Here is a 24,423-nt window from a genome sequence, read left to right as displayed (position 1 = left end):
TCCCCGTGTGTCCAACGCCCCTTGTGACTGGGAATTAACTAGTAAGTGGGAAGTTAAAGCTACTTAGGTAAGCGGATCGAGGCCCAAGGCTGTCTGCCTGGCAGGTTTCTGGCTGCTGACTTTGCAGAGAGACATTTATAGTGATGGAGTGCTAGTAGCACAGGGTAAAGATTGTAGTGCTGCATAGCTTGTTACATTGTGATCTACGAGCTGGATGTCTTCTTTTGAAACATAAAGCGGGGTTTATTTGGTAAGTTTTACATTTTGAGAAGGTAAATCTCCTCTGTGGATGCAGTTGCTTGTTTATTTATATCTTTCATTTGATAAATACTTATTCTGTAGCCAAATGTCGGCTCACCATCCACTTTCTCTGCCAGCCAAATTTATGGTTAAGGTTTTCTGAAAAGAAATTCTAACACACACACACACACACACACACACACACACACACACACACACACACACACACACACTCATGCATCCACTCACAAAGATGCACGCAAGAACATGCAGGCAATACCTACACATGTACACATTTATGGAGACATAATGCACATGCATGTGTGTGCATACTCATGCACATTCAAGCACATGCCAGTCTTTTGATCTGTATGTCTTGCTTCTCAGCTGGACTGTTACTTGCTCTCTAGTAGCTCTCTCTTCCTCAGCCCATCAGATACACTCGACTCAAGGAGTCTAGCTGTGGACTTGTTCACACTGTGCATGTTACCTGAGTATGGTAATTATCATTGCCAGCAATCAGCTAGGTGATGGGGGCACCTAGGGGACCAGGTTGGTACTAACTGCTGTCTAGAGATGGTCGGGCTGGGCACAGGTAGGGTAGTGTGGGGTGAAACAGCAAGTGTTCAGCAGTATCCTCAGCACTGGGTAGGCTGGGGATGGAGATAGTGGACATGGATATGGGATCACAATAGGAAAATTTTTAGGAGGAAGTGGAGACAGGCTTATTACCACTGGGTAGTTCTAGTTAAACAGATGAAGGGGGAGGGGAGCTTGGAGGCTCCAAGTGGTGGGAACTGTGTGGGCTTTGTTCAGAGCCAATCTGTGCAGCATAGCTAAGATGGAGTGGCCCATATGAACATGGCTTGAGGAGCAACTGTGGGATAGTTCATTAGGGACATTTGAAGCCTGGTGAAGTGCTTGTTTGAGCCTAAACACTGTGAAGTAGTTCTGATTTTTTTCTTTTTCTTTTCTTTTTTTTTGTGGTGATACTGGGGCTTGAACTCACCTCTCCACTTCTGGTGTTTTGCTAGTTAATTAGAGAAAAGAGTCTCATACAATTTCCTGCCTGGGTTGGCTTTCAATCTTAATCCTCAGATCTATACCTCCTAGAGTAGCTAGGATTACAGGCAAGAGTCATTGGTACCCAGTTTATGAAGTGTTTTAAGTAAAGATGACAGAAGCAATTTTTAGAGAAAAAAAATCACTCTATCTTAGAAAATCAAGATCAGAAGCAAAAAATAAAAATTTAGGATATATTAGAGGACCAGGAAAGTAGTTGGGGGAGGAAAGAGACAGTTTGGTTAGAACTGTCTTTGAGGAAGTAGATTTCTGGCTTTGGGGAATGGTGGGATAGTGGTGTCATTAATGCATTAGGGAATGCTGACATCACTTTGTCATTTGGAGTATCCAAGTGTGTGTGTGTGTGTGTGTGTGTGTGTGTGTGTGTGTTTGGTCATTTGTTTGGATATATCTATGCAAAGGACAGTAAGATCCAGGCAGCAGAATTCCAACCCAGAGACATGCTACCTTCTCTGTGTCCCAAGTCCTGAAACAATTTCATTTCCCCTAATCTGTCAACCATGTGGTTGTATTTTACATTAATGGTTTCCCTGTGGAGGTCTGGTGTATTCAAATCACCTTCTAAGACAGCTACTGATGTGATCTTTCCAAACTTGTTCACAATACTTTTTTTCTACTGTAAATCAGTGCAACCACTATGGAAATCAATGTGGAGATACCTCAAAAGACTAAGTAAAGAACTATCCTTTGATCTAGCTATACCACCCTGTCCATGTTCATTTCTGCAGTATTCACAAGAGCCCAGTTTTGGAAACAGCCCAGATGCCCTTCAGTGGATGAACGGGTCAAGAAAATGTGATATACACAGACACACAGATACACACACAAGTGTGTTTATTTACATATATATGTTCAGATACATATGTAACTATACATATATAAACACATGATGGAATTTTACTCATCCATCAAGAAATATAATATTAAATCATTTGAATGGTAATAATGGGCCTGTAAAAGATTATATTAAGTGAAGTAAGTTAGGTCTCGAGAGTCAAAGGGACATGTATTCTCATACCTAGAAATCAGATCTAAATTATAAACATATATAAAACCTATACAGGGCAATATGCATATCTACACCAAGAAACAAACTAAAGGATGGTATACACCAGGGAGGACTTCCATAGTGTAACTCCTCTGAACAACAAACTTAAAGTTAAACAAAATGAATACCAGGTAGGTAAAATGTGTTGCCAGAAGGTAAAATCAAGGAGGCCAAGTGAATAGAGAGAAGAACGAATACAGTCATAATACTCAATGTATATGTGGGAAAAGAGGGCCAGGTGACTTGAGGGAATGGATGGGATTGGGAAAGATGGGAGAAATAGGGAAAGGGTGACCGTGATCAAGATGCATTATACTCATAAACATGACTATTGGTTAAATTGAAGTCCCTTTGTTCATCTACTTAAAGATAGTAATAGTAATAATAATAATAAAATACCCCAGAGTGCCTCAGTGACCCCCTTGGGGCCCCCACCCATCTCTGTGCCTTTATCTCTTGGGGTTTCCTCCTCATCCTCCTTACTGCCATCATGCCAACTGTTTGCAGAATGCAGGCCATCCACAACAGGTAGGTCCCAACCCCTCCTGTTTTATGTCACTCCTTTTGCCCCTGCTTGCCGGGGCAAATCTCTCCTCTCTGCAGAGACTTCCTGACTCTCTACCTGGGTGACTTTATCAACTGTCTTTGGACCCAGAACACACTTAGACTTTAATTCTTGTAACCATTTATAGCTTTAAGTGTATTTACCTCTGCCACCTCTAATAGATTAAATGCTGTGTGAGCTAGCCCTTAAGCTCATCACTATTCCTAGCCCATGGCTCAGTGACTACCACATGGGGACTTACAATAATTTCTTGCTAATTAAGCAAGGAAAGGATTTCTTCAGCTTTATCTAAATGATCTCTTGGAGGTTTTTTCTTGTTGGTGTTTTGATCACCCCAAAAATCTGTTCCAACTAACCGTTATAAAAGAATATATATATATATATGTATATAAATATGTATATATCTATATGTATTAGCACATGCATTTCTTGACCCATGGCTTGTGTTCTTGTGTAAGATCTGAATATGCTTTTGGAACTGTATATGTCAGGGAAGTGGTGGATATAATTGAATTACCCCACACCTGGAGAGGTACAGGTACAGATCATGAGGATGAACTGCAGATCTGCACATCCCACTGTGCGTAGAGTAAAATCTTGAGGCGTCACATGGCTTCTGTCTTCTGAGTGTTATTTAGTCTGAGTATAATTGCTCAGAAGATTTGTAGACATGGTCCATTCCACATCCCTCCCCAACAAGGGAGCAGTAGTAGGTGGAGGAGAGACAGGAGGCAGAGGTCTCTGCAGGGGAGACAAGCAGAGGGCAGGCATGCCTCTCACTTCCCTTATCTTGCTCTCAGTAGTTCAGAGACAGGTAGTGGATGAACTAAACTTCTTGTGGATGTTGGGTTTACTTTCCTTCACTGCCGCTGCCTTGAAATCCCAATTCTCAGTGCCTTGCAAGAAAGAGCTTACTGATTCCATTGGAAACAAAATTTTAGGACTTAGACTTTTGGTCTTGGTGTATTTAGTTATCAACTAGGCATTGCCAAGAAACTCAAGTGATGTGGTTTTTGGCCATTGTGGGAGTCAGGATTCAGCCACAAAGCAGGAATGAATGTCATCCAGGCTCCCATGTGCCTTGATGTCATGGCTGGGGTAGAACAATCAGGGAGAGTAGACAATGCTTAGGAAAATGGATGTACTTCACTGAAAGGGTGGGGCACGATGAAGCAGTTCTTCATGCTGATCTTCATCTTCCCATCTGAGCAGAGGAAATGAACCCTCAGTTTTCCAGAAATCTCTAGGAGATGAGGGTTACCCATAAATCATTCTTCGATACACTTAGGAGCTGAGATGTGGACAAATGCAGAGTTCCACTGGGTCACCAGCCAGCAGAGGAATGGAATGGGAGTTCCCACTTTTGGGTGTCAATCTCAGGTTATTCAAAATTTTGTGGCCTTTTGTCCCTGGACTTGGAATGTGATGGGCATACTAGTTCTAACCCTCTGGACAGTAAGGGAAAGGGTCAGGGTCAGGAGAATGAATAGATCACTCACAAGTAGCTGTGTTTGGTTATGACTTTCCTAAAGTCAGTCTAGTCAGGAAACAATTTCTATAAGGAGAGAGATTTCCTGTTCCTTCTCTTTTATTACTTCATATTTCTTCTCTTATACAGCATCCACCTGTCTTTATTAGATTAGAAATCCTCTGACAACCGAGGCTGTCACTTTTCCTCTGTATCACCATATTATCAAATACTTGATTGACAACCAAACAGTTGAAGGAATCACTGAGCCCAATGCAGAGCTTTCTAGATTTTAGGAGATGTCTTTCTTTTTCTTTTTAATAAGTTTTTTATTGTGAAAATACTGTACAGAGGGGTTATAGTTACATGAGCAAGGTAATGAGTACATTTCTTATCAAGCATTCTTTTAAGACTAGAGACCTGATAAGTGAGACTCGGAAGGAATTGAGACATTCAGAGCCATTGTCATTCATCTTCGGTTCCCCTCTTGACATCACAGCCAGACAGAAGCATGCTGTGTGTTAAACTCAGACCCTTAAAAAAATCAAATAAACTTTTAATGTGCCACAATAAAAGTCAAATGCATATAGATGAGATGTTTCTATTATTGCTTTGTCAGAAGAGAAAAAGCAGTACTCGGCAAACAAAAATAGTCCATCTTCTTCGGTGCTATAAAAAGCTTTTAACTAAAGGAAGAAAAGTCTCTGTGGCATGCAAAATCATTCATTCATTGACTCATTCAGAAAATATTATCCAGCACTTACCAAGGCCTAGTGAATCAGTAAAGACAGGCTGTGGTTCTTAAGTAGCAGAAATAGAAAAAGCAAAGAGAAAAAACAATAATTAGGTTTATTTAAAAAATTTGTAGGGGCTGGGAAGGTGGCTCAGTGGTAGAGCGCTTGCCTTGCATGCCTGAGGCCCTGGGTTTGATTCCTCAGCACCACATAAGCAAAAAGAAAAAAGCTGGAAGTGGCGCTGTGGCTCAAGTGGTAGAGCGCTAGCCTTGAGCTGAAGAGCTGAGGGACAGCGAGCGCCCAGGCCCAGAGTTCAGGCCCCACAACTGGACCCCCCCTCAAAAAAAATTGTAGCCATTCTTCATTTCTTTCTTTCTCAATTCTCTTTTCTTGTCAGTTGTGGAGCTTGAACTCAGGGCTTGAGAGTTGTCCCTGAGCCTCTTTGTGCTAAAGGCTGCGCTCTCCCACTTGATCCACAGCCCCACTTCTGGTTTTTGAGTGATTAATTGGAGATAAGAGTTTCTTGGGACTTTTCTGCCCAGGCTGGCTTCCAACTGTAATCTTCAAATCTCAGCCTCCTGAGTACCTAGGATTACAGGCGTGAGGCATCTGTGCCTGGTTCCTTTCCTTTGCTTCCTTCCTTGTTTCCTTGCTTCCTTCCTTCCTTCCTCCCTTCCTTCCTTCCTTCTCTCCCCCTCCCTGCCTCTTTATTTCAGCTGTATTTATTTTTTGTGCTCATACTGGGGCTTGAGCTCAGTGCCTACGTATTTTCCCTTAGCTTTTTCACTCAAGTCTGGTGCTCTTCCATTTGAGCTATACTTCACTTCTGGCTTTTTGCTAGTGTTTGGAGAGGAGAGTCTCACAGATTTTCCTGCCCCACAGTGGCTTCATACTTCGAGCTGCAGATCTCAGCCTACTGAATAGCTAGCCACCTGGCTAGCACTGCCCCACCCCTTTTTTTGAACTTTTTGATTTGATCTATAACCAGTTATAAAAACCATGTCCCATACTTCTTTGCAGTTATTTCACATGTTGCACAAATATTTCACTCCTTTGAAAGTTGTATGTAATCAGAGACACTCAGGGTTTGCTTCCTTTCCCTGTGTCCTGGTTCCAAGCCAGGCTACTTGCCTGGATCCTGGAGCACATAGTGCTCAATAGAGAACAGAGCAGACCCACCCCATTTCTCTGCTTCCTTCCCTGTGGTGCTGTCGTAAATAAAATGTTCTTATAATGAAGCTGCTCTACCCAACTGATTTATAAAATCTTACCCAACAAAGCTGTTGCCCAATAGAATTTATAAAATCTACAAGCTTCCAGGAGCAAAATGCAAAGTAAATCCTGGAAACAGCTTGTTCTTTATACCCAGTGATTCTTTCTTTATTGAGGTATAATTGGTATACAGAAACAATTGACCTAATTAATGTACACAATTTGGTGATATACCCTGCAGTTCTTACTTCATTCTCTTATAATTTATGACCAACATTTCACCTACTTGGAATATTTGGGTGACAGTAATGGAAGAGAATCAACTTCTTGAGAGTGGGGGGGGGATGCCTTTAAAAAGAAGATTAATTGCAATGGTTTTATGCAGCGGTAAGCCAAGGCATATATATGTTTCCAACAATATAATAAACTGGAACACAAATATTTATACTATGCCAAGTAAATAGGGTTTTGGAATGGTTTCATTAGGGCTCTTTCATTTGAGCTAGTTAACATTTTTCCACAGATGAAAATTTAAAATATGCCTGCACTCTTTCCAAACCACAAAGATGGATTTTTTTCTCCCCCTCAGAATCTATAAGCTAGCAACAGTCTTTAAAAATTAGTGGGGAGAAGTACCTGTTAGATGTGAACTCTAGTCTGGGACAGCTCAGTCTTGGTTCTTGTAGCAGAAATCTTCAGAAACTGGTAACATAACCACATAGGAGACTGTCTGCCTTCTTTGGGGCCATTCTTGTCCTTTGAGTGGTTAGCAGACACTGATCTTCCCTTCAAGGCTTCCAGATCTAGGGAGATAAGGCAGCCTCTGTGCCTCCTCTTCTGATGCACACTTCTCTCTGTCCTGTTTGTTGAGATTCACCTCCAGTTGAAAGCCCTTTCCTCTTGTGTCTGCTTATGTACGATTCCAGCAGTGAGTGTGATGGGAGCTTTGATGGGACACCTCAGTTCACATCTCATCAAACCCTGTTGTGGTTGGCACCGTGGACATTTCCATTTTACAGATGAGGAAACAGAGTAAGAAAGTACCAGAGCTGCATTTTACATCCAGGTGGGTTCTTGTTCTGAGCCTGTTAGTGCCTTGCAGAGGCATATTGAAGGCATAGAAACAGATCAGGTGGATTCTACAGAAGTATTTTGCTCTACTTACTCCTTTAAAAAAAAAAGGCAGTGGAATCTGAATTGCTTGAAGGCAGGCGTATTCTCCCTCTTTGCTGATTGTATTGTCTATGCTTCTTGCTTTCTAGTAGTCAATCTAGTACTCAAGGATAGTATGGAGGTAGAGGCCATCAGTATCAAATGGCCTGTGGTCATTTGTGAAATGTGAGTGGGTTGCCACTTGCTAGAATCTCTGAAGGATTTTAGTCTGTGTTCTCACAGCCAGTCCACAAGGTGCTACTGGAGAGACGTTATTTCTTGACTCTTGTTGTCAGATCTTTAAGAGACTGGACCTTCATCTTGCATTCCATGTTTATTCCTTTGCTAAGAAGAAAGGACTTTAATTCCAATCTCCTGAGACTGAAGAAAAGGGAGAGATGTATATCTTAATTGTAAAAATTTAAATTAAAGAAACAAATATCCTCCAAAATTTTGCAGTTTCAGACCAGACAGGCAAATATTTGCCAGAATCTTATGTTGTTGCTATTGTTATTGGTCATGGGCCTGAACTCTGGGCCTGGTGCTGTCCCTCAGCTCTTAAGCTCAAGACTAGTGCTCTACCACTTGAGCCATAGCACTACTTCCAGCTTTTTTTTCTTCCTATGTGTTGTGAGGAATCAAATCCAGGGCCTCATGCATGCAAGGCAAGCAAGTACTCTACCACAGAGCCACCTTCCCAGACCCTTGCCAGACTCATCTCCGTGGAAAAGCTGGGTGTGGTAGCACATATCCATCATCCCAGCTACAAAAGGAAGCATAAAATAGGAGGACAGCAGTCCAGGTGTAGGCCTAGACATAAAGGGAGAGGATCTCAAAAATAACCAGTGCACAAAAGGGCTGGAGGTGGCGCAGTGCTACAGGGCCTAACAAATACAAAGCCCTGAATTTGAATCCCACTACCACTTAAAAAAATTTCCTCCGAACTTGTACAAATTTGTTGCACCTGTTTTCTGGAACTTGGCGCATACCCAGCCTCTCTCATAACTCCTGTGAGACCAGCGAGCAGACCCTTCATGGTCAGCAGGCCTGTGCCAAAGAAGACAGGAACGAGGGAGCCTGAGTGTACTGAGAGGGAGATGGTGGAGGCGATGCAGAATCTTCAAAGTAAATTAGGGAACTTTTCACATTTCAAGGGAGAAATTGGCAGTTTCCCAAGTGGCGTAATTACAGGACAGCGTGTAATGTGTAATTAAACTTAACTATGAAGCAAGTGATTGGAATAAAGCGTAGTGGCATGTCATTTTTTTTTTTTTTTTGTTCTCTGGAGCTGACAGATCTCCCCTCCCCTTGTCCCTGGAACACTCTCAGCAGCCCGTGTTCTGATTTTTTTTTCAAAAAATAAAATTATATGTTGCCAGTTAAACACACAGCTTCGTGTAAAGGAAGCTTTTTTATTTGATTGACATTTTCCTTCTGGGTGATGAGAGCCAAGATTTATCTTAGAATAACAAGTACCCTGGGACTTAAAAAAATGATTCTTTGTCTCATAATTCATCTAAACAGTTTATTCCTAGGCTTTTATTTTTATGCACTCTTTGACCAAAGTCCACAGCTTGAAGGCTTGTTTTTATGTACAGGGTTTTTTTTTTTCATGCTTTAAAAATAGCAGCATTAATTTTGTTGATTGTGAATAACCAAGCTGTTACTGCCAAACAATTGCGACCCCTTGAGAGTGTGAATATATGTGATCAGATTTACTAATTGAGCTGGAAGGCACAGTTTCTGACTTCCAAAGACTAGGATTTGAATGGAATGCTTCAGCCCCAGGATGACATCACTGTTAGAGCTGGGGTTGGTTTTATTTCAGAGGACTCCTCTTCTCCTGGGTGGGGAGAGGGAGGAAGAGAGGAGGCAGAGTCCATGCACACAGACATATGGTGTGGAATGTCAGCAAACACCTGACACCCACCGCTCCCACCTGTTTTCCTGTGGTTTTGGACTGGGTTATCTGAAATTTAAAGCAGGTAAAAAAAAATCCCTTCAATCAGTTGTTCCCTGATGTGATCTAGTCTTTCTTGGTACTGGTCAGAATTTTCCACTTAGCTCTTTCTAGAGTCTTGGGTTTATTTAAATTTTTAATCACAGTGGGAAGGGTTTGGGGTATCCTTCAGCAGCAGAGCATGTGTTTAGCATATGCAAGATCCTGGGTTTGATTACCCCCTTACTGTCCTTTAAATCAATGGTGAAATGATTGAGAACAAGACCAAACCTGGCTATATAATGAATTACATGCTGTGGTGAGTTATCAGTCCCAGTTTATAATGATCCCGTTTCACTTGGTTCTCTGCATTTAATCTACCTTGTCCATTCTTGTATCTGGGCATGCTAGCTAAGTCACTGTTGATTGAGTCCTGCTTTATGACAAGTCCCTCTCCTTTCTGCTGCCATTGATTAGGCATTGGCCTCCAAACCTGCATTTCCTTCCTCTGTTGTAGAGTGCAGAGCTGCGTTGTGGGGTTTGCTGTTGCTTCTCCCTGGTCTGCTCTGATTCTGCTCTGTGTTGCAGAGCAGTTGAAAGGGTAGAAGCCTGCGTCCACCCTGCCTTTGAGAGGTGAGGGCTTCTGAGACTGCCCTGTTCTCTCCTTGTTTATATTTAGAAGGGTCATAGGCTTTCTGATGTTTTTCCCCACTGGTAGACTTCATGTTTTAGTACAGTTTTGGTTTTCTTTTCTTTCTTTTTATTTATTTTTTAAACTATTCTTCTTTTAACCTAATTACCCTTACTACCCTGCAAGTCCAATAAGTGTGTGGAGGGAGTATCTTTTATACCACTGCTGTAGTTTTGCATTCAGGGCAGTAGCAGGTGCAGAAGGCCCTCGCCATATTTGTATACTCTGGATGCTTGGCGCCAGAGAGTGGCAGGACCCTGTTAGAAAGCCCTGGTGCTCTGTGCCTGGCAGGGTTCACCCCAAGAGGGAAGCCACAGAAATAGGTTTCCGGTTTGTAGCAGCCCACCTGGTGTCAGTCCACCCCAGCCTGAGAACCAGATTATTAGCAGCTCCAGTGCTGTGCCTCACATGGCCTGCCCCAGATACTCCAGCACACCCCAGCTGACTTTGAGTCTTAAGTTGGATTCTGTGACCAGAGGCCAGCCGGTATTAGCAACCTCCTTCCCAAATCAGGAGGAATTTCGGAGTGGAATTATAAAATGTAGGTGGCAGCGTTCTCAACTGTCCCGTTGTATTCCTTAAAAATAGCTTCCCACTTCAGAACTGGAAGATATACCTGCTACAGCCAAGAGAGTTTGACATTGTCTGCTGATTTTTATTTTTACATTGACCTTAACCTTTATTAACTTTTTCCCCTGCACTGGTAAAACCCAAGATTTCAGAATTTAATGTAAATCATACATACTAGAGAATATTTTCCCTTTGTTTTAGGTATCTTAGTAATAGATCACAATAGCATAACAGCTAGCTTCTCTTTAACTTATTTGCTGCTATTCTGTAGCAAGGGTTGTGAAGCCTGGAGATTTGTAGAATCTAATAGGATAATTCTACAGAAAGACTTAAGTCAAAGCCTAACAAAATGAGTACTAGGAAATGGATACTTGCAAGGGGGAGAGGGACAAGAGGAGAGAGGTAGAAGAATGGGCGGAGAAATGAGTAAAATGCAGGCAAGAGCGCATCATATATGCCGCAGAACTGAGAAAAGTATAGGTAGGGGTGGGTCGAAGGGGGGTGAAGATGTTGAAGGGGTGACACAGATCAAGATGCATTGTCTACATATATTGCTTTGTTTAATGGCAAAAACTTCACTAAGAAAAATGAGGGAAGGGGTGGGGTGGGAGTAGTGGGTGAGACTATTAAAAGGGGTGACATTGATCGAGGCATTGTATTCATAAACTGCTCTGTTGAATGACAACTCCTTTGAACAACTACCTAAAGAAAATAAAAAATTTATTAAAAAAATAGAAGCATGTATATCAGGTAAGCTCGCACAAACTGGGAGAGGGGACTTGGACCCAGAAGTGTTTATCAACATGCATAAGGGGACCAGGCTTCTGGTCCTGGCAAGGAAGTGCTCATCAATATTCATGAGGGGGGCTGGGCTTTCCCATCCTTGTCACTGGCAGGTAGAGACTCTGTGCTCCCTGACAGGTCCCTTGGTTATTGTGACTCCCTAACTCCTCACTCCCAAGCCTGACCTCCACACTTGGATTCCTGGGGCCCCCATTGAGGGGCAGGGATGGTAGCATTGGGGTATGTGCTTGGTGTGTGGTATATAGACAGTCTTTGGCTATGGGACTTGTCTGCTTGTTAGCACATGCCTTTTCCTGCAGGTTCCCACTCTGGGCACTTACAGGAAGCATTTATAGCAAGTCTTTGCCAAGTGTTTTCCATAAACGCACAACTGAAGACATGCTTCATGCTTTCCAGTGCTCTGTGAATGTTCTTTGCTTCGGAGTCTACAGAGAGGAGTGAGTGCTGTTTCCCTATACAGGCCTTTATAATGTGGGCTTTGACCCGGTGAGAACTCACTCCAGAGTTTGTCTTGCACAACTACCTTGTCTGCAGGGCACACCTGGCACCACGGGTGGTAGATGCTGATAATTTCCATGCTGTGTTCCTGCACCATTTGCATTTTCTTTGAGGATGGTTCCCTGTTGGGCTCTGCATCAGCAGCCTTAGAGTGGAGTATAGTTAGGATAGAGGTCTGGGAGTCTGACCTATGCTCTCCCTTTGCTATAGTCAAGGGGTGACATAGATGGGGGATTGTGGATGGCAGAGGATAGGAAGATTATAGGGTCTTTCTCTACCTAACATGTATCTGAACAAACAGAAATGAGGCTAGAAATCCAACAAGATGCTAGCAGGGCACCAGTGTTCACACCTGCAATCCTAGCTACTTGGGAGGCTGGGATTTGGAGGATCATGGTTCCAGGCTGACTGGTGCAGAAAAGTCTATAAGACTCCATCTCCATGGAGGGAGACTGGACACAGTGGCGGGGCCCTGTCATCCAGCAACAACAGGAAGCCTAAAACAGGCAGATGGTGGCTCAGGTATATTCCAGCAAGAAGCGGCGCCCTATTCTCAAAAATCACCAGTGGAAAAGCAGGGCTGGAAGCATGGTTTCAGCAGTATCTTACCAGCTTAGCAAGTGGGAGCTCCTGAGTTCCAATTCTAGTGCTTCCAGAGAGAAATAAATAAGAGGAGAGATGATGCCAGGGTGTCACCAGTGTGCCTTGACAGTCAGCACTGAGTTCCCTGCTGCCTATTCATTTGCTCACAGATGATTTTATACATAAGTACCGGTGCATGCCCATCTGTGCTCCTGTGAGATTCACAGACCAGAAATTGGTGCATTTCGCCACAGTTTGAGCCAGAAAGTGGAAGCTGCTAGAGGAAGACAAAGGAAGAGACTCAGGACCGCAGAGGTTTCCAGGGGTTACAGGTGGTCTTACAGAGATAGTCACATTCAAGTTGAGTCTGATGAATAAAAATTGGGACAGGGCCAGAGGGGAAGAGGCAGAGGAGGGCTGTATCTTGCCTGGGCTTCACCCTGCCTTTCTTTTTTTTTTTTCTTTTTTTTGCTGATCCTGGGGCTTGAACTCCTGTTTCCAGCTTTCTCCACTTGCTTGCTGGTGCTCTACCACATGAGCCATGCCTCCAGCCTAGTTTTTTTCACTGTTGTTTTGGAGATGGAATCTTGAAGACGTTTCTGGGTTGGCTGGTTTTGAATTTTGATCCTTTGGACCTCAGCCTCTTGACACACTAGGGTAAAAATGAGAGGTATGAGCTGTTGGTGTCCTTGCTAACTTTCTTACTTGGGTTTTAGTGAATACCTTTCTTCCTGTAACTACCTTGGTAAGTGCAAGTTGGAATATTCCTAACATGTTTCTGAAATGGTTAATTTATTATTATTTGACCAGAAGAGGATGAAGTGAAATAATTCTCTCTCTCCTCACTTTTCCATCCTCTTGATTCCATTGTTCCAAGTCAGAGTGAATTCTAAATCCCTAAGTTCAGCTAGCAGAAAGTGAACTGACTGAGAGGAATTCATTTCATCCCTCACTGTCCTGGAAGGTATTTGTTTCATGAAGCAAGTTTTATCCACACATCTTTCTGACTGTGGATATGGAAGGTAACTTTGCTTTAACATGTTGGTTCTGAACACCATGGTGACAAGTTCTCAGCATGGCCCCCAGCTTGAGAAATGTCAAGCTTTGTTTTCCCTCCAATGGTGATTGTCAGACAGAGGCAAGCTCATCTTGTTTTTGCATTCTGGCGAAGAGTCTGGAGGCATTTGTATTCGGTAATGCAATGTTGAATGAAGCCAAATCCTGTCCTGTGATCTTCAGATTCATTGCTGATGTGCTCTGAGGCAGACAGAGGTTTCTTTGCCTGCATTCTGCATCCCTTTCCTAGTTGCAATTAATTTGATTGCATCCCATCGCTCATCTGGTTTGGAATATTAATAAAGATGCTGTGGGAGAAAGGCTGGCAACCTTGACTTCTCCTTCAAGATTGAACTCCAGGCTGCCCATCCACCCACCCCCCAAGAGGTGAGGTGCTCCCTGCCCCAACACTGTACCATCCAATTGGTATCTCCTGGGTACTTTTACTACAAAAAAGGTTGCCTTGTAAACCATGCAACACTATGCAAACACCATCTCCAAGAAGTAGGTAGGAACAATCTGCCTCCCTTCTAAATCCATCTCCTGCAGCTTCTAAATATACTGTCAGCCCTTCACAATGTCATTTGGAACTGGGTGCCTGTGGCTCAGACCTATAAACCTGGCTGTTCAGAAGGGCTGAGGATCTAGTAGATCATGATTTGCAACCAGCCTGGGAAGAAAAGTCCATGGGCATAAAGCCCACCATGAGACTTGGTTCAAGTGGAAGAGTGTCAGCTAAGCAAGCAAGCTGAGCAAGCTCACAGGCCCCTACTTCAAACTCCAGTAATGGCAAAAAAAATACATACATTATTTTTTGCATGCCCATTGTTTTTACCTTATTATTTGTTCTGTAATAATAAAGGTATTCATGAAAGGAATGAATTTGTCACTGACACCTTGTGGGAGTATGGAGTCAGGGAGAGCTCAGCTGATGGACATAGACGAGCCCTTCTATTGGACAGGGGAATACCTTCAAGTCAGTGGCCCCCAAAGTACGGTCGATCCTAAGCTAGCAGCATCCATATTACCTGGGAACTTGATAGAATTTCAGACTATTGGGGTCATCACAGAGTGACTGAAGCGTAACTTTGTGAGTGAGGCCTGGAAGTCTGTGGGATTTTGTTGTGTTTTTGCTGTTTTTATGCCAGTCCTGGGGCTTGAACTCAGGGCCTGGGTATTTTTTTGTTTGTTTTTTGTTTTTTTGTCTCAAGTCTAGCCCTCCACCACTTGAGCCATAGCTTCATTTCTGGCCTTTTTTGTTGCTGGTTAATTGGAGATAAGAGTCTCAGATACTTTCCTGCCTGGACTGGCTTTGAACCATGATCTTCAGATTTCAGCCTTCTGAGTATAGCTAGGATTACAGCCGTGAGCCACTGATGCCGGGAAGTTTGTGTTTTAATGTCCTTGCAGAGGATTTCAGTGCAAGATTAGGCTGGAGGACCACTGCCTTAAATAAACAAAACAAGCCAACAGAGCTGTCTTCAGTTGCCTGTCATATCCTTGGGCTGGGTGACTGATGTCAGGGCCTTAGCATCAGGCCTGCAGCCCAGTTGTGTTGATGGCAAAGTCTGCTGGGCAGTGACCTCTACTACCCTCTGACCTTCAGATCATAACACAGCTGGTTCCTGGTTCCCCTTTGGCGGTCTGGTGCCCCTGTGCAAAGCATGAACACAAGCAGTCCCTGTTGTCATTGATTGCCATCTTTCTCTGCTCTACTCAATAGGATGTCCATGGGGATAGGGAATGTGGGGACAGGGGATGGGAGGTGGGTCCCTCTCTCTCTTAGCAGAGCATGGCTGTGGTTGCTAGCTGTGTTGCCTACATTTGGCTTCTGTTGCATTCGATCAAAGTGCAGCCAGCATTTCTTTTGGGCGGATGGATGTTCAATTTGAGGTCGATTACTAACCTCCAGGCTTTAATTACTACACCATTACCCAGTCACTTCTGTGCCATTTTATATTTATGGCCTTTATTATGTCTTGGTATGTGCAGTTGCCTAATTTTCTTCTAGCTGCCTTTTACCTCATTAGCTGGGTTTTCTTCCTTCCATTCTTCTCATTTTTCCAGATGTTGGGTGTCATTGTTTTTTCTTTTAAATTTATTTGTTCTCTCTCTGCTCTTTTCTAGCTCTTTCTCAGCTCTTTCCTTCTCTTCTCTTTCCCAGCTCTCTTTTTCCTAGCTTGCTCTTTCCCACCTCTTTCCCAGATGCTCTCTTTTCTGGTTCTTTTCTCTCTCTTTCCCAAGATGGCCTGGTGCCAGCTGGAACGATGAATAAACCTACTCCTTACCTGAATACCACGTGCATGGTGCTGTTCTTACTCGGCTACCTCTTTTTAAAAACCTAACATTTTATAAATTTTATTTGTTGTGCTTTGTCTGCTTTTGTTCTTTCACCAATCAGACCTTATGTATTTCTTCTTCTCCTTTACCTACCACACATATTCTTTAGTGCTTGAAAACAGCTTCTGAAGTTTGTGCAAACTCTGGGTGGTTTTTGGTTTGTTTTTATTTGTTTTTGGTTTGCTTTTTTCTTGGTTTGTGGGGTTTGATCTCAGGGCCTGGGCACTGTCCTTAGTTTTTTTTGTGTGTGCACAAGGCTGACAGTCTACCACTCTGAGCCACAGTGCCACTTTTGGTTTTCTGATGGTTAAATGGAGATAAGATTCTCATGGACTTTCCTCCTTGGATTGGCTTTGAACGATGATCCTCAGATCTCCTGAGTAGCTAGGATTACAGGTGTGAGCCACCAGCACCTGGCCACCTCAGCATTTTATTCTCCGGCTGGTTTCTAACCTGCAGACAACTGCCATGGCCTGGCCATGCAGGCACTGACCAAAGCCCTCCAGGTTTGGACATGTCATAAACAGATACCATGAAGGCTCAGGGAAAGTGAGGGATTTGCCTTTCTCTTTTGATTTTATTTTCTGAACTTTAATAGAGTGCACAAGGGGGTGACAGTTGAATGTGTCCATTTAAGGGTCTAGTGCTTCTTGATCAGTCACGCCTTCCATCATTCACCTGTCTGTTCCCTCCTTCCAGACTCATTTAACATTTGCCACTTCCTTTATCACATGGACACTGAGTATTCTGGCAGTATGTGTTTCCTTTTTCTATTCATCCAACCCCTTCCCCTTCACTTTCCCACTCCCTTCAGTCTTGTTTCAGCTTCTGGTATTCATTTTGTTAAACTAATTGCTTGAAAAGTTTACCCTATGGAGTGTTACTCCTGCATGTGCACTTCAGTATAAAATATAGGATAAATCATGTACATAAGCCTCTGTGTGTGTTTATGTGAGAGGTTGTGTTTTGGGTCTAAGATCCATAAATGCATGAAATCTTGTATTCTTTATCTTTCTGGGCCTGACTTACTTTGCTCAGTGTATTTTCCAGATCTAGCCATTTCCCTGAAAATGACATAATTTCATTCTTCCTGATGGCTGCATAAGATTCCATTGTGTGTATTTGAATATATTATGTATATATATATTTATAGGTATATAATGGTCCTAAAATGTTTTAAAATAGTCATTTAATTGTCTTTCTAATACTCTCTTTTTCAGTCTCCTGGCCCAAAAAGTTTGGGTTGTGGTTTATAAACTTGCTTATTTTCTTTGCTTCTACTCTAGACTTTCAAAATCAAATCTGAAAGAGTCTGCCCAATTGTCTCTCTAGTTTGCTTTGTTTTGTTTGAGTGGAACACTGGACTGGGGTTTGAGCTCAGGAATTACTGCTTGTTAAAGAGGCACTCTTTGATTTGAATCGTACTCCTAGACAATTTTTTTTTGTTCCAGTTCTGGGATTTTTTAACTCAGGGCTTCCCACTTGCTAGACAGGTGCTCTACCACTTACTTGTTCCATACTTGGAGCTCTATTTGCTGTAGTCACTTTTGAGATAGCCTTGGGTTTTGTATATATTTGGTTTGGTTGGTATAAGCCACAATCCTCCTATGGCAAGAGTATCTTTTGCTGTTGAGATTGGGTCTTGAAGACATTTTGCCCAGGCTGACCTCCAACCACAATCCTCCTGAGCTCAGCTTTCTGATAGCACCAGGGCCTAACTCTAGTCTGTGTTCATTAATAATCTCATGATTCTGATGCACACTAAAGTATGAGAACTACTGGTCTAAAGAGATGGCCCAAAGAACTCTTTAGAGACCCACCCATCCAAGCAAGGGATAATATTTATTCTATGCAAATCCTTAGTCTGCCAAAGAGCAAGTAATAAGCTGGATAATAATTATGTTGTATTTCTGTTGTTTTTCCAAAAGCTTTGTCCTAGAGCTAAGAATATCTTAGAAATGCACATGCTGCTACTTTAGAAGAGTTTATGTACTTATTATTATAGCATTATATTATAGATGTATTATAGTATCACTTGTCTCCTTCCATCATCCAGTGGTGGTGGTGTTTGAGCACGAGGGAGGGAGGTCTCTACCCTCATTAGGTTTTTATGTAAACTTACAGTCCTTTCTGGGAGACATTCCCACCCTTATTTGTACAGAGAAAACTGAGGGGAGAAGAATATGTCCAAAATCACCAAGCACTAGACTTTGTTAGAGGTCAGTCTAGAAAGTGTGCCTCTGTCCAGAGCCATAATGCTGCCCACACCTCTGTTATCTGTCCTGAATAAGGCTTTATAACTGTTTCAACGCTTAGCTTTTCCAGTACGATTCAATAACACAACCTGTGTTGGGTCTGGTTACTTCTGAGCTGAGATGATGGACAGATTATAGGATGTCTCTCTGCCTGTCTCCTCTCCTGTAAGGTGGATTGTTCAGTGTTTCCCTCCAGTGTCATTCTGTGTGTGGGGGGGGGGGCGGCGCACGTGCGCACACGTTAGTGCAAACGTTCTAGAGGAGACCTGGGAGATGAGCGCTCTCTATAAAGATCAGCTGCTGTTTGTCTTTCGTTGTCTCACCTGCACCCTTAAAGCTTCTTTCCTTTAGACTTATTTACTCTGAGACCTCGCTTTCTGGTAGGCTAGAAGCCTGAGTTTCACTCACAGAGGAATCTTCTGAATTCACAGATTTCCTCACGCCAGGATCTAGTAGATTAGCAGCCTCTGATCCCCTTGCACTAGAATCTAGTGGATTATCAGCCTTTAAATCCATTACCTGGGGATCTGGTAGAATAATAGATTAGCAGCCTTTGAAACACTTACTTGGACGAGTGGTTAACTAGCACCCTGGGATTCCCTTATATGTGGGTCCAGCAGCCCCTGGCTTTTATCTGTACTGTTTTGTTTTCTTGCTTGGCATATTTTGTACATCTTTAATGTTCTTTCTTTTGCCACTTAAACTCATCTTGTTAGGACCTTGACATGTTTGTTTAACTCTATGGACTCACTCAAGATTCATGATCACAATTAACCTGGCATGGAGTCCCAGGAGGCAGCTCTAGCTCTTTCTGATGTTCCTCTCTGGCTTTCTGGGGACTCATCCTCATTAGCATTTATAACCAAAGAAGAGTGGAGGAGAAGTGACTCCCCAGGGCTTCTGGGTCTCTATAAGGGGAGGCGAATTGCTTTTCTTTGTGACTATGGAGGAGGTTTGGGCTGAAGAGTGTCATCCAAACTCAGTCTGTTGTTTCCTGATTCTGAAGCTTAAGCATCTGCTTTGTCAGAGTATGAAGGACCACACTAGTTCATGGAAGGCTTTTAGTTTATTTCTTGGTTTAATATGGGATCAGATGGATGTTTCCTCTACAGAGTCAGGAAACAAGTTTTATAGTCTTGCCAGACTGATGAGGAGTCTGAGAATGGACACCCTGTGGTGGCTGGACCTGCTTCATCTCTGGACATTATTAACAGAAACATTGTGCCATGATGTAGCCTTGTCCGTTCTCCTTGCTTCTACCACCCATGTTCTTGTAGAGATTTCTACTTGAATGCAGGTGGGTGGGACTTCTTTGCCCATTTCTGGGGAGAGTAGGTGAGGACACTAACTTTGCAGCTTGCTCTGAAGACAAGGTCTCTGGCTTACTTTCCTATGTCCCTGGAGGCCTGTCATCAGAGAGCCAGCCTGGGACAATCATGATTTTGGCTTAGCTGTCGGTAAGCGTCTCAGGACACATTGGCCAGGGCTGCATGGGCTAAGTATGGGATTCAGTAGATAATACACATGGCTTCTGTGAAGTTGCATTCAGATCCTTTACCTGTCCTGAGCTTGATGGGCACCGCAGTCCCAGTGAAGTGGATTTTAGATGGCTTTGCTTGGAATATCTCACAGAGGCACAATTCCTTGGGCAGGCATCTACATTGTGCTCTGTCTTAGAACTGAGCAGTGCTGATTCTCCCTTCTCTCTGGAGAGGACGTGCATGACCACATACTGCCCTGTGATCTATGAGGACATGCCTGTGCCTCCTCTGAGCCTGGTTTAGAAGTGAATCAACGTGAGGGAGGAAGAGAAGGAAAAGAAGCATCCGTACATGGTAAGGCCAGAAGGCCACAGGCTTGCTCCAAGGTTGGCCACAGGAACTACAGAATGGATTGGCATGGCACCCCAGCTTCAATACAAAACAGAAAAGAAAAATGTGTCAGACCCAGCAGCTGAGTACACCAAAGTAACGTAATGCTGGACAAATACAGAGAAGGTGGTCCTTGTCAGAGCAGGGGCAGATGCTGGAGGGAGGGTGGACTACGCATTTAATGTTCAGGCCCCAGCCGAATAGGCCTATGATCTTCATGACTAGAGTGGGAAAAGAAGCGTGGAGTGTCCTGCAATTCTGAGGCAAGCCTAGTGATCATGGAAATAAAGTCTAGGAACATTTTTGGTCATTCATCCTGAGGATATTTAGGGAATGAATGAGATGAGAGAGAGCCCTGGTCTAGAATAAGCTGATATTTTTAGAGGCCATTAAGTAAGATAAGGAAATTAGGAGACCATTGCCCAGCCTTCTTAGGCTCAATACATTGCAATATGTATATGAAGCCAATTTGTAAGCTATTAAAAGACAAAAGAGAAGTTTTGGCAATGAAAGGCCTCAAAGCTATTTCTTCTGAGATAAGGCCTTCCTACTAGCCCAAGTTGGTCTTGGAATTGTGATCTCCCTTCCTCAGCCTCCTGAGTGCTGGGATTACAAACATATCTCACCACACCTGGCTGTGACTAATAATTGAACTTTAATCTTGGCATAGGCTAAGTATACCATCTGATTGGTCATCTTTTCTTTTTGTTCAACGTTCTTGAGATAATGATGATAACAGTAATAATAAGAATGCATTCCTTGTCAGTGCTACAATCATGATGGGGAGCAGTTTCTTAGAACTATGTAAAAACCCTCTGTAAACTAATGCATTTCATACAATGTACATCACACCAAACAAGTATCTAGTGTCCTTATTTTATAAAACATGCAGAGGGTTACAATTTGTTTTTGTCTGTGGTGCATTTTAAGTTGAGTGATTATAGTAGGTTTTAGTGTTTCATTCTTTTTGGATTCAAGCTTAGCACTTGCTAAAATTGAAGACTAAGGGGAAAATAAACATTAAAAGAATGCATAATATTTCCAAATGATGCTTTCCTAAGTTGAGGGTGAGCATGGCTAATACCAGAATATTGAGATCGAGCAGAGTTACATCAGTATGTTTAAAATATAGAAGTTATTACATAGTTTAAGAAAGATCATTCACTAGGCTAATATCTAATTATCAGTATTCATAACCATAGTCCTTTCTAAAGCATTTCTGTACGAATATTGACCTTACAACTCAGCTAAGTACTTTGAGATATTTGTGTCTGCCTTAACTACATAACTCAGCCAGGATAGAAAGTTTATTTTTCTTTGGGTAGGTAAATCTGTGAAGATGGATGGTACATGAAAAAATAAAGAGAAGGAATTCTCCAAGCAGATTTACATATTGATGACTTAAATTACTACTTAATTTAGTGCCTGCTAATAAACCGTGCCTTGGAAATGTTTCCCCAGCATTTATTGGCTGCGGTAATTCTACCTCATGTGTATGTGGATGGCATACTCATTAAATATTGATGGGCTCATGAAATGTTAATAGAATGTTAATATGAATTACAATGGAATGTGCTCATGGGGAGCCTGGAGCTGAAGCTGGAGCTGGAGCTGGAGCTGGCTGAAGGCTCTCTATCTTCTGCCTCTGCTTTATGTCCTGTCTTCTTGTATCACTAGTCACTTTGCTTCCCCATCCTGGGGAGATTCAGATTGGTGCCCTAAACTGGCTGCTCAGATACAATTTTTTTTTTTTTTTTTTTGTCGGTCGTGGGGCTTGAACTCTGGGCCTGGGTGCTGTCCCACAGCTCTTCAGCTCAAGGCGAGCACTCTACCACTTGAGCTATAGCGCCACTTCCGGTTTTCTGGTGGTTTATTGGAGATAGGAGTCTCACAGTCTCTCCTGCCCGGGCTGGCTTTGAACCGCGATCCTCAGATCTCAGCCTCCTGAGTAGCTAGGATTACAGGCGTGAGCCACCAGCGCCCGGCTTCAGATACAATTTTTAACAAAGCAAAGGTTAGAGCCCAAAGAGGTCTCTTAAGAAGAGGATGATGGGAAGGTGGCTCAGTGGTAGAGTGCTTGTCTTGCATGCCTGAGGCCCTGGGTTCGATTCCTCAGCACCACATAAGCAAAAAGGAAAAAGCCAGAAGTGGCGCTGTGGCTCAAAAGGTAGAGCGCTAGCCTTGAGCTGAAGAGCTGAGGGACAGCACCCAGGCCCAGAGTTCAAGGTCCCACGACTGGACCCCCCCCCCAAAAAAAAAAAGAAGAGGGTGATTCGGGCCTAGGGGCTAATATGGTAATGTATGGCAGATCCTGGCTTTCAATGCCTGTCATTGCTCAGCAGGTCAAAGAATTCAGTTTCCTTAGATAGAAGCTCACCAACCATAACACATCACCTAAAGGGATCATCAGAAAGGATTTTGCTCCTCAGTCTCCAGGACAGCAAAGCTGTGGTCATGAGGCTGTTCAGTGCATTACTATTTTGTATGGTTCTGTTTTGAATCACTTTTCTTACATCCTCTTAAAGGTCAGAGAGAATTGTAGGTTTGGATAACCTAAGACTTTTAGATTCTATATGCTCTGTGCATGTAATATTTTGTCCTGAGCAGCAGAGTCTTAATTGGAGGAGTGGCTGTCCTCCTTGGTCTGTGAATGCTATTGACTCCCTGGGAGTTATACTTACTGACTCACTCCTATAACCTGTTCCCCATTCCTCTGCAGATTGTTCTGGAGAACAGCAGCCGAGAAGATAAGCATGAATGTCCCTTTGGCCGCAGTAGTATAGAACTGACCAAGATGTTATGTGAGATCCTGAAAGTTGGTGAGCTGCGTAAGTATGCTAATCACCTCCCTATCAACCCTTCCCAGGGTGAAGCTGCTAAGGCCAACTTCCCTCTGCACAAAGAATGCCCAAGATACAACAGCTTCTCAACATCAATACTGTGGGTCAGTTATTTGCTGGTTCTACTTTCCAATGTTCCAATTTCTACATGCCTACTCTGGATAGAATTATTCTGAAAGCTTAAAGGGCGAGAGAAATCTGCAGATATTATGTCTGAGTCTCAAATATTATGAAATTGAATATACATCAGAATAGACTGCTTCCTGGTTAGGTCAAAAAAATCTGTAGATTTTTTTTTTCAAATTTGAGTTTATAACCTATGAGGAGGTCATTTTCTGTTCTTGCTTTCAAAATGATTTTTCTCTGTAAAGAAAAAGTGACTACTTTAATGAAATTCTCTTGCTCCCAGTGATTCTGCTGTTTTGAATCCTTGCTCTAAGAGAAAAAAAAGAAAAAGAAAAAGAAAATGAGTAGCTGGGAATGAAAAATTGGTTAGAGATAGATTTTTGACTCTTTTTCCTACTTGCATTATAAAATTTATGAGATGACATCCCAGGAAAAGGGGAGATGATAATTTTCTGCCTTATGCACTTTGGCATAATTTAGTTTGGACTTGTGAAGGTGGATGTGATTTAATCTGCCTCTGTTCTCTTTGTTCGAGTTTCTCCCTGAGTAGCTGACTTCCACTTCCTCCAGCAGGTAGGGAGGCGGGGTCTGGGTCAGTTTTTTTCTCTTAGGCTTCATAAAGTAAGGTACCAGAGAGGGATGTTTGCATTAAGAAAATGTTGGGGCATTGGCCAGTATTGTGAAAAGCATAAATGTGCTGTTAGCTATTTGAGAGTGTAAATTGTGGTCTGGGATGATTAATGGGAAGGAACCCACTGATTGAATTGGAGAGAGGCTTTTGTTTTATTGGGATTATAGAACTAACTATAGGTGCTGCTGGGGGGTGTGGCAGGGAACCAGCATAGTAAACAACAGTGACAGAATTTGAGTCATTTTGACCAGCCAGGAGGCCATATCCACCTGCAGTGAGGGTGGGTTGGGAAGAAGCTGCCCCAGACACAGAGCTGCAGCTTGAGTGCGTGATCTCTGACCCCCACTGGGCCATTTTGCAGTAGAACCATGGCTACCCAACTGGAGATTTTCATGTTAACCTGCTCAGCAAATGTTGAGATTTCTGTTCACACAGATCTACCCCACTTCCTAATTAGATCAACTCATGGAGATTTCAGTCTGCAGTATAGCTTACTGTTTATTCAGCTGTCAAACAAGTCCCATGAAATCTCTCCATCTGATAACTATGATAATTTCAGGTTTATCTCAATTTCATGGGGAAAATTGTTCGAAGTCATTTTCTAAAAGAGAATTTGAAGTCCCTTTGATTTTCTTTTCTTTTGTTTCTTTTTTTTTTTTTTTCTGGAACTAGGAGACAGCTAGACTGTGTTCGGCTAGTGATTGGCAAGGCTGGGATT

At 42.8% G+C, this 24,423-nt stretch overlaps 1 protein-coding gene across 1 annotated transcript in view; it reads left to right on the top strand.

The window, feature by feature from the left end:
• The window catches only part of Elmo1 (engulfment and cell motility 1), a 418,449-nt gene that overhangs the window by 190,435 nt on the left and 203,591 nt on the right, over positions 1-24,423 (top strand). Inside the window, 1 exon segment of the mRNA XM_013036055.1 lies at positions 22,828-22,936. Within this exon segment, the coding sequence (XP_012891509.1) occupies positions 22,828-22,936 (109 nt within the window).

Source organism: Dipodomys ordii, unplaced genomic scaffold, assembly GCF_000151885.1.
Source record: "Dipodomys ordii isolate 6190 unplaced genomic scaffold, Dord_2.0 Scaffold245, whole genome shotgun sequence".
NCBI classification, from domain to species: domain Eukaryota; kingdom Metazoa; phylum Chordata; class Mammalia; order Rodentia; family Heteromyidae; genus Dipodomys; species Dipodomys ordii.
The sequence above is the reverse complement of the archived record's forward strand: the minus strand, read 5'-3'. Positions and strand labels throughout refer to the sequence as shown.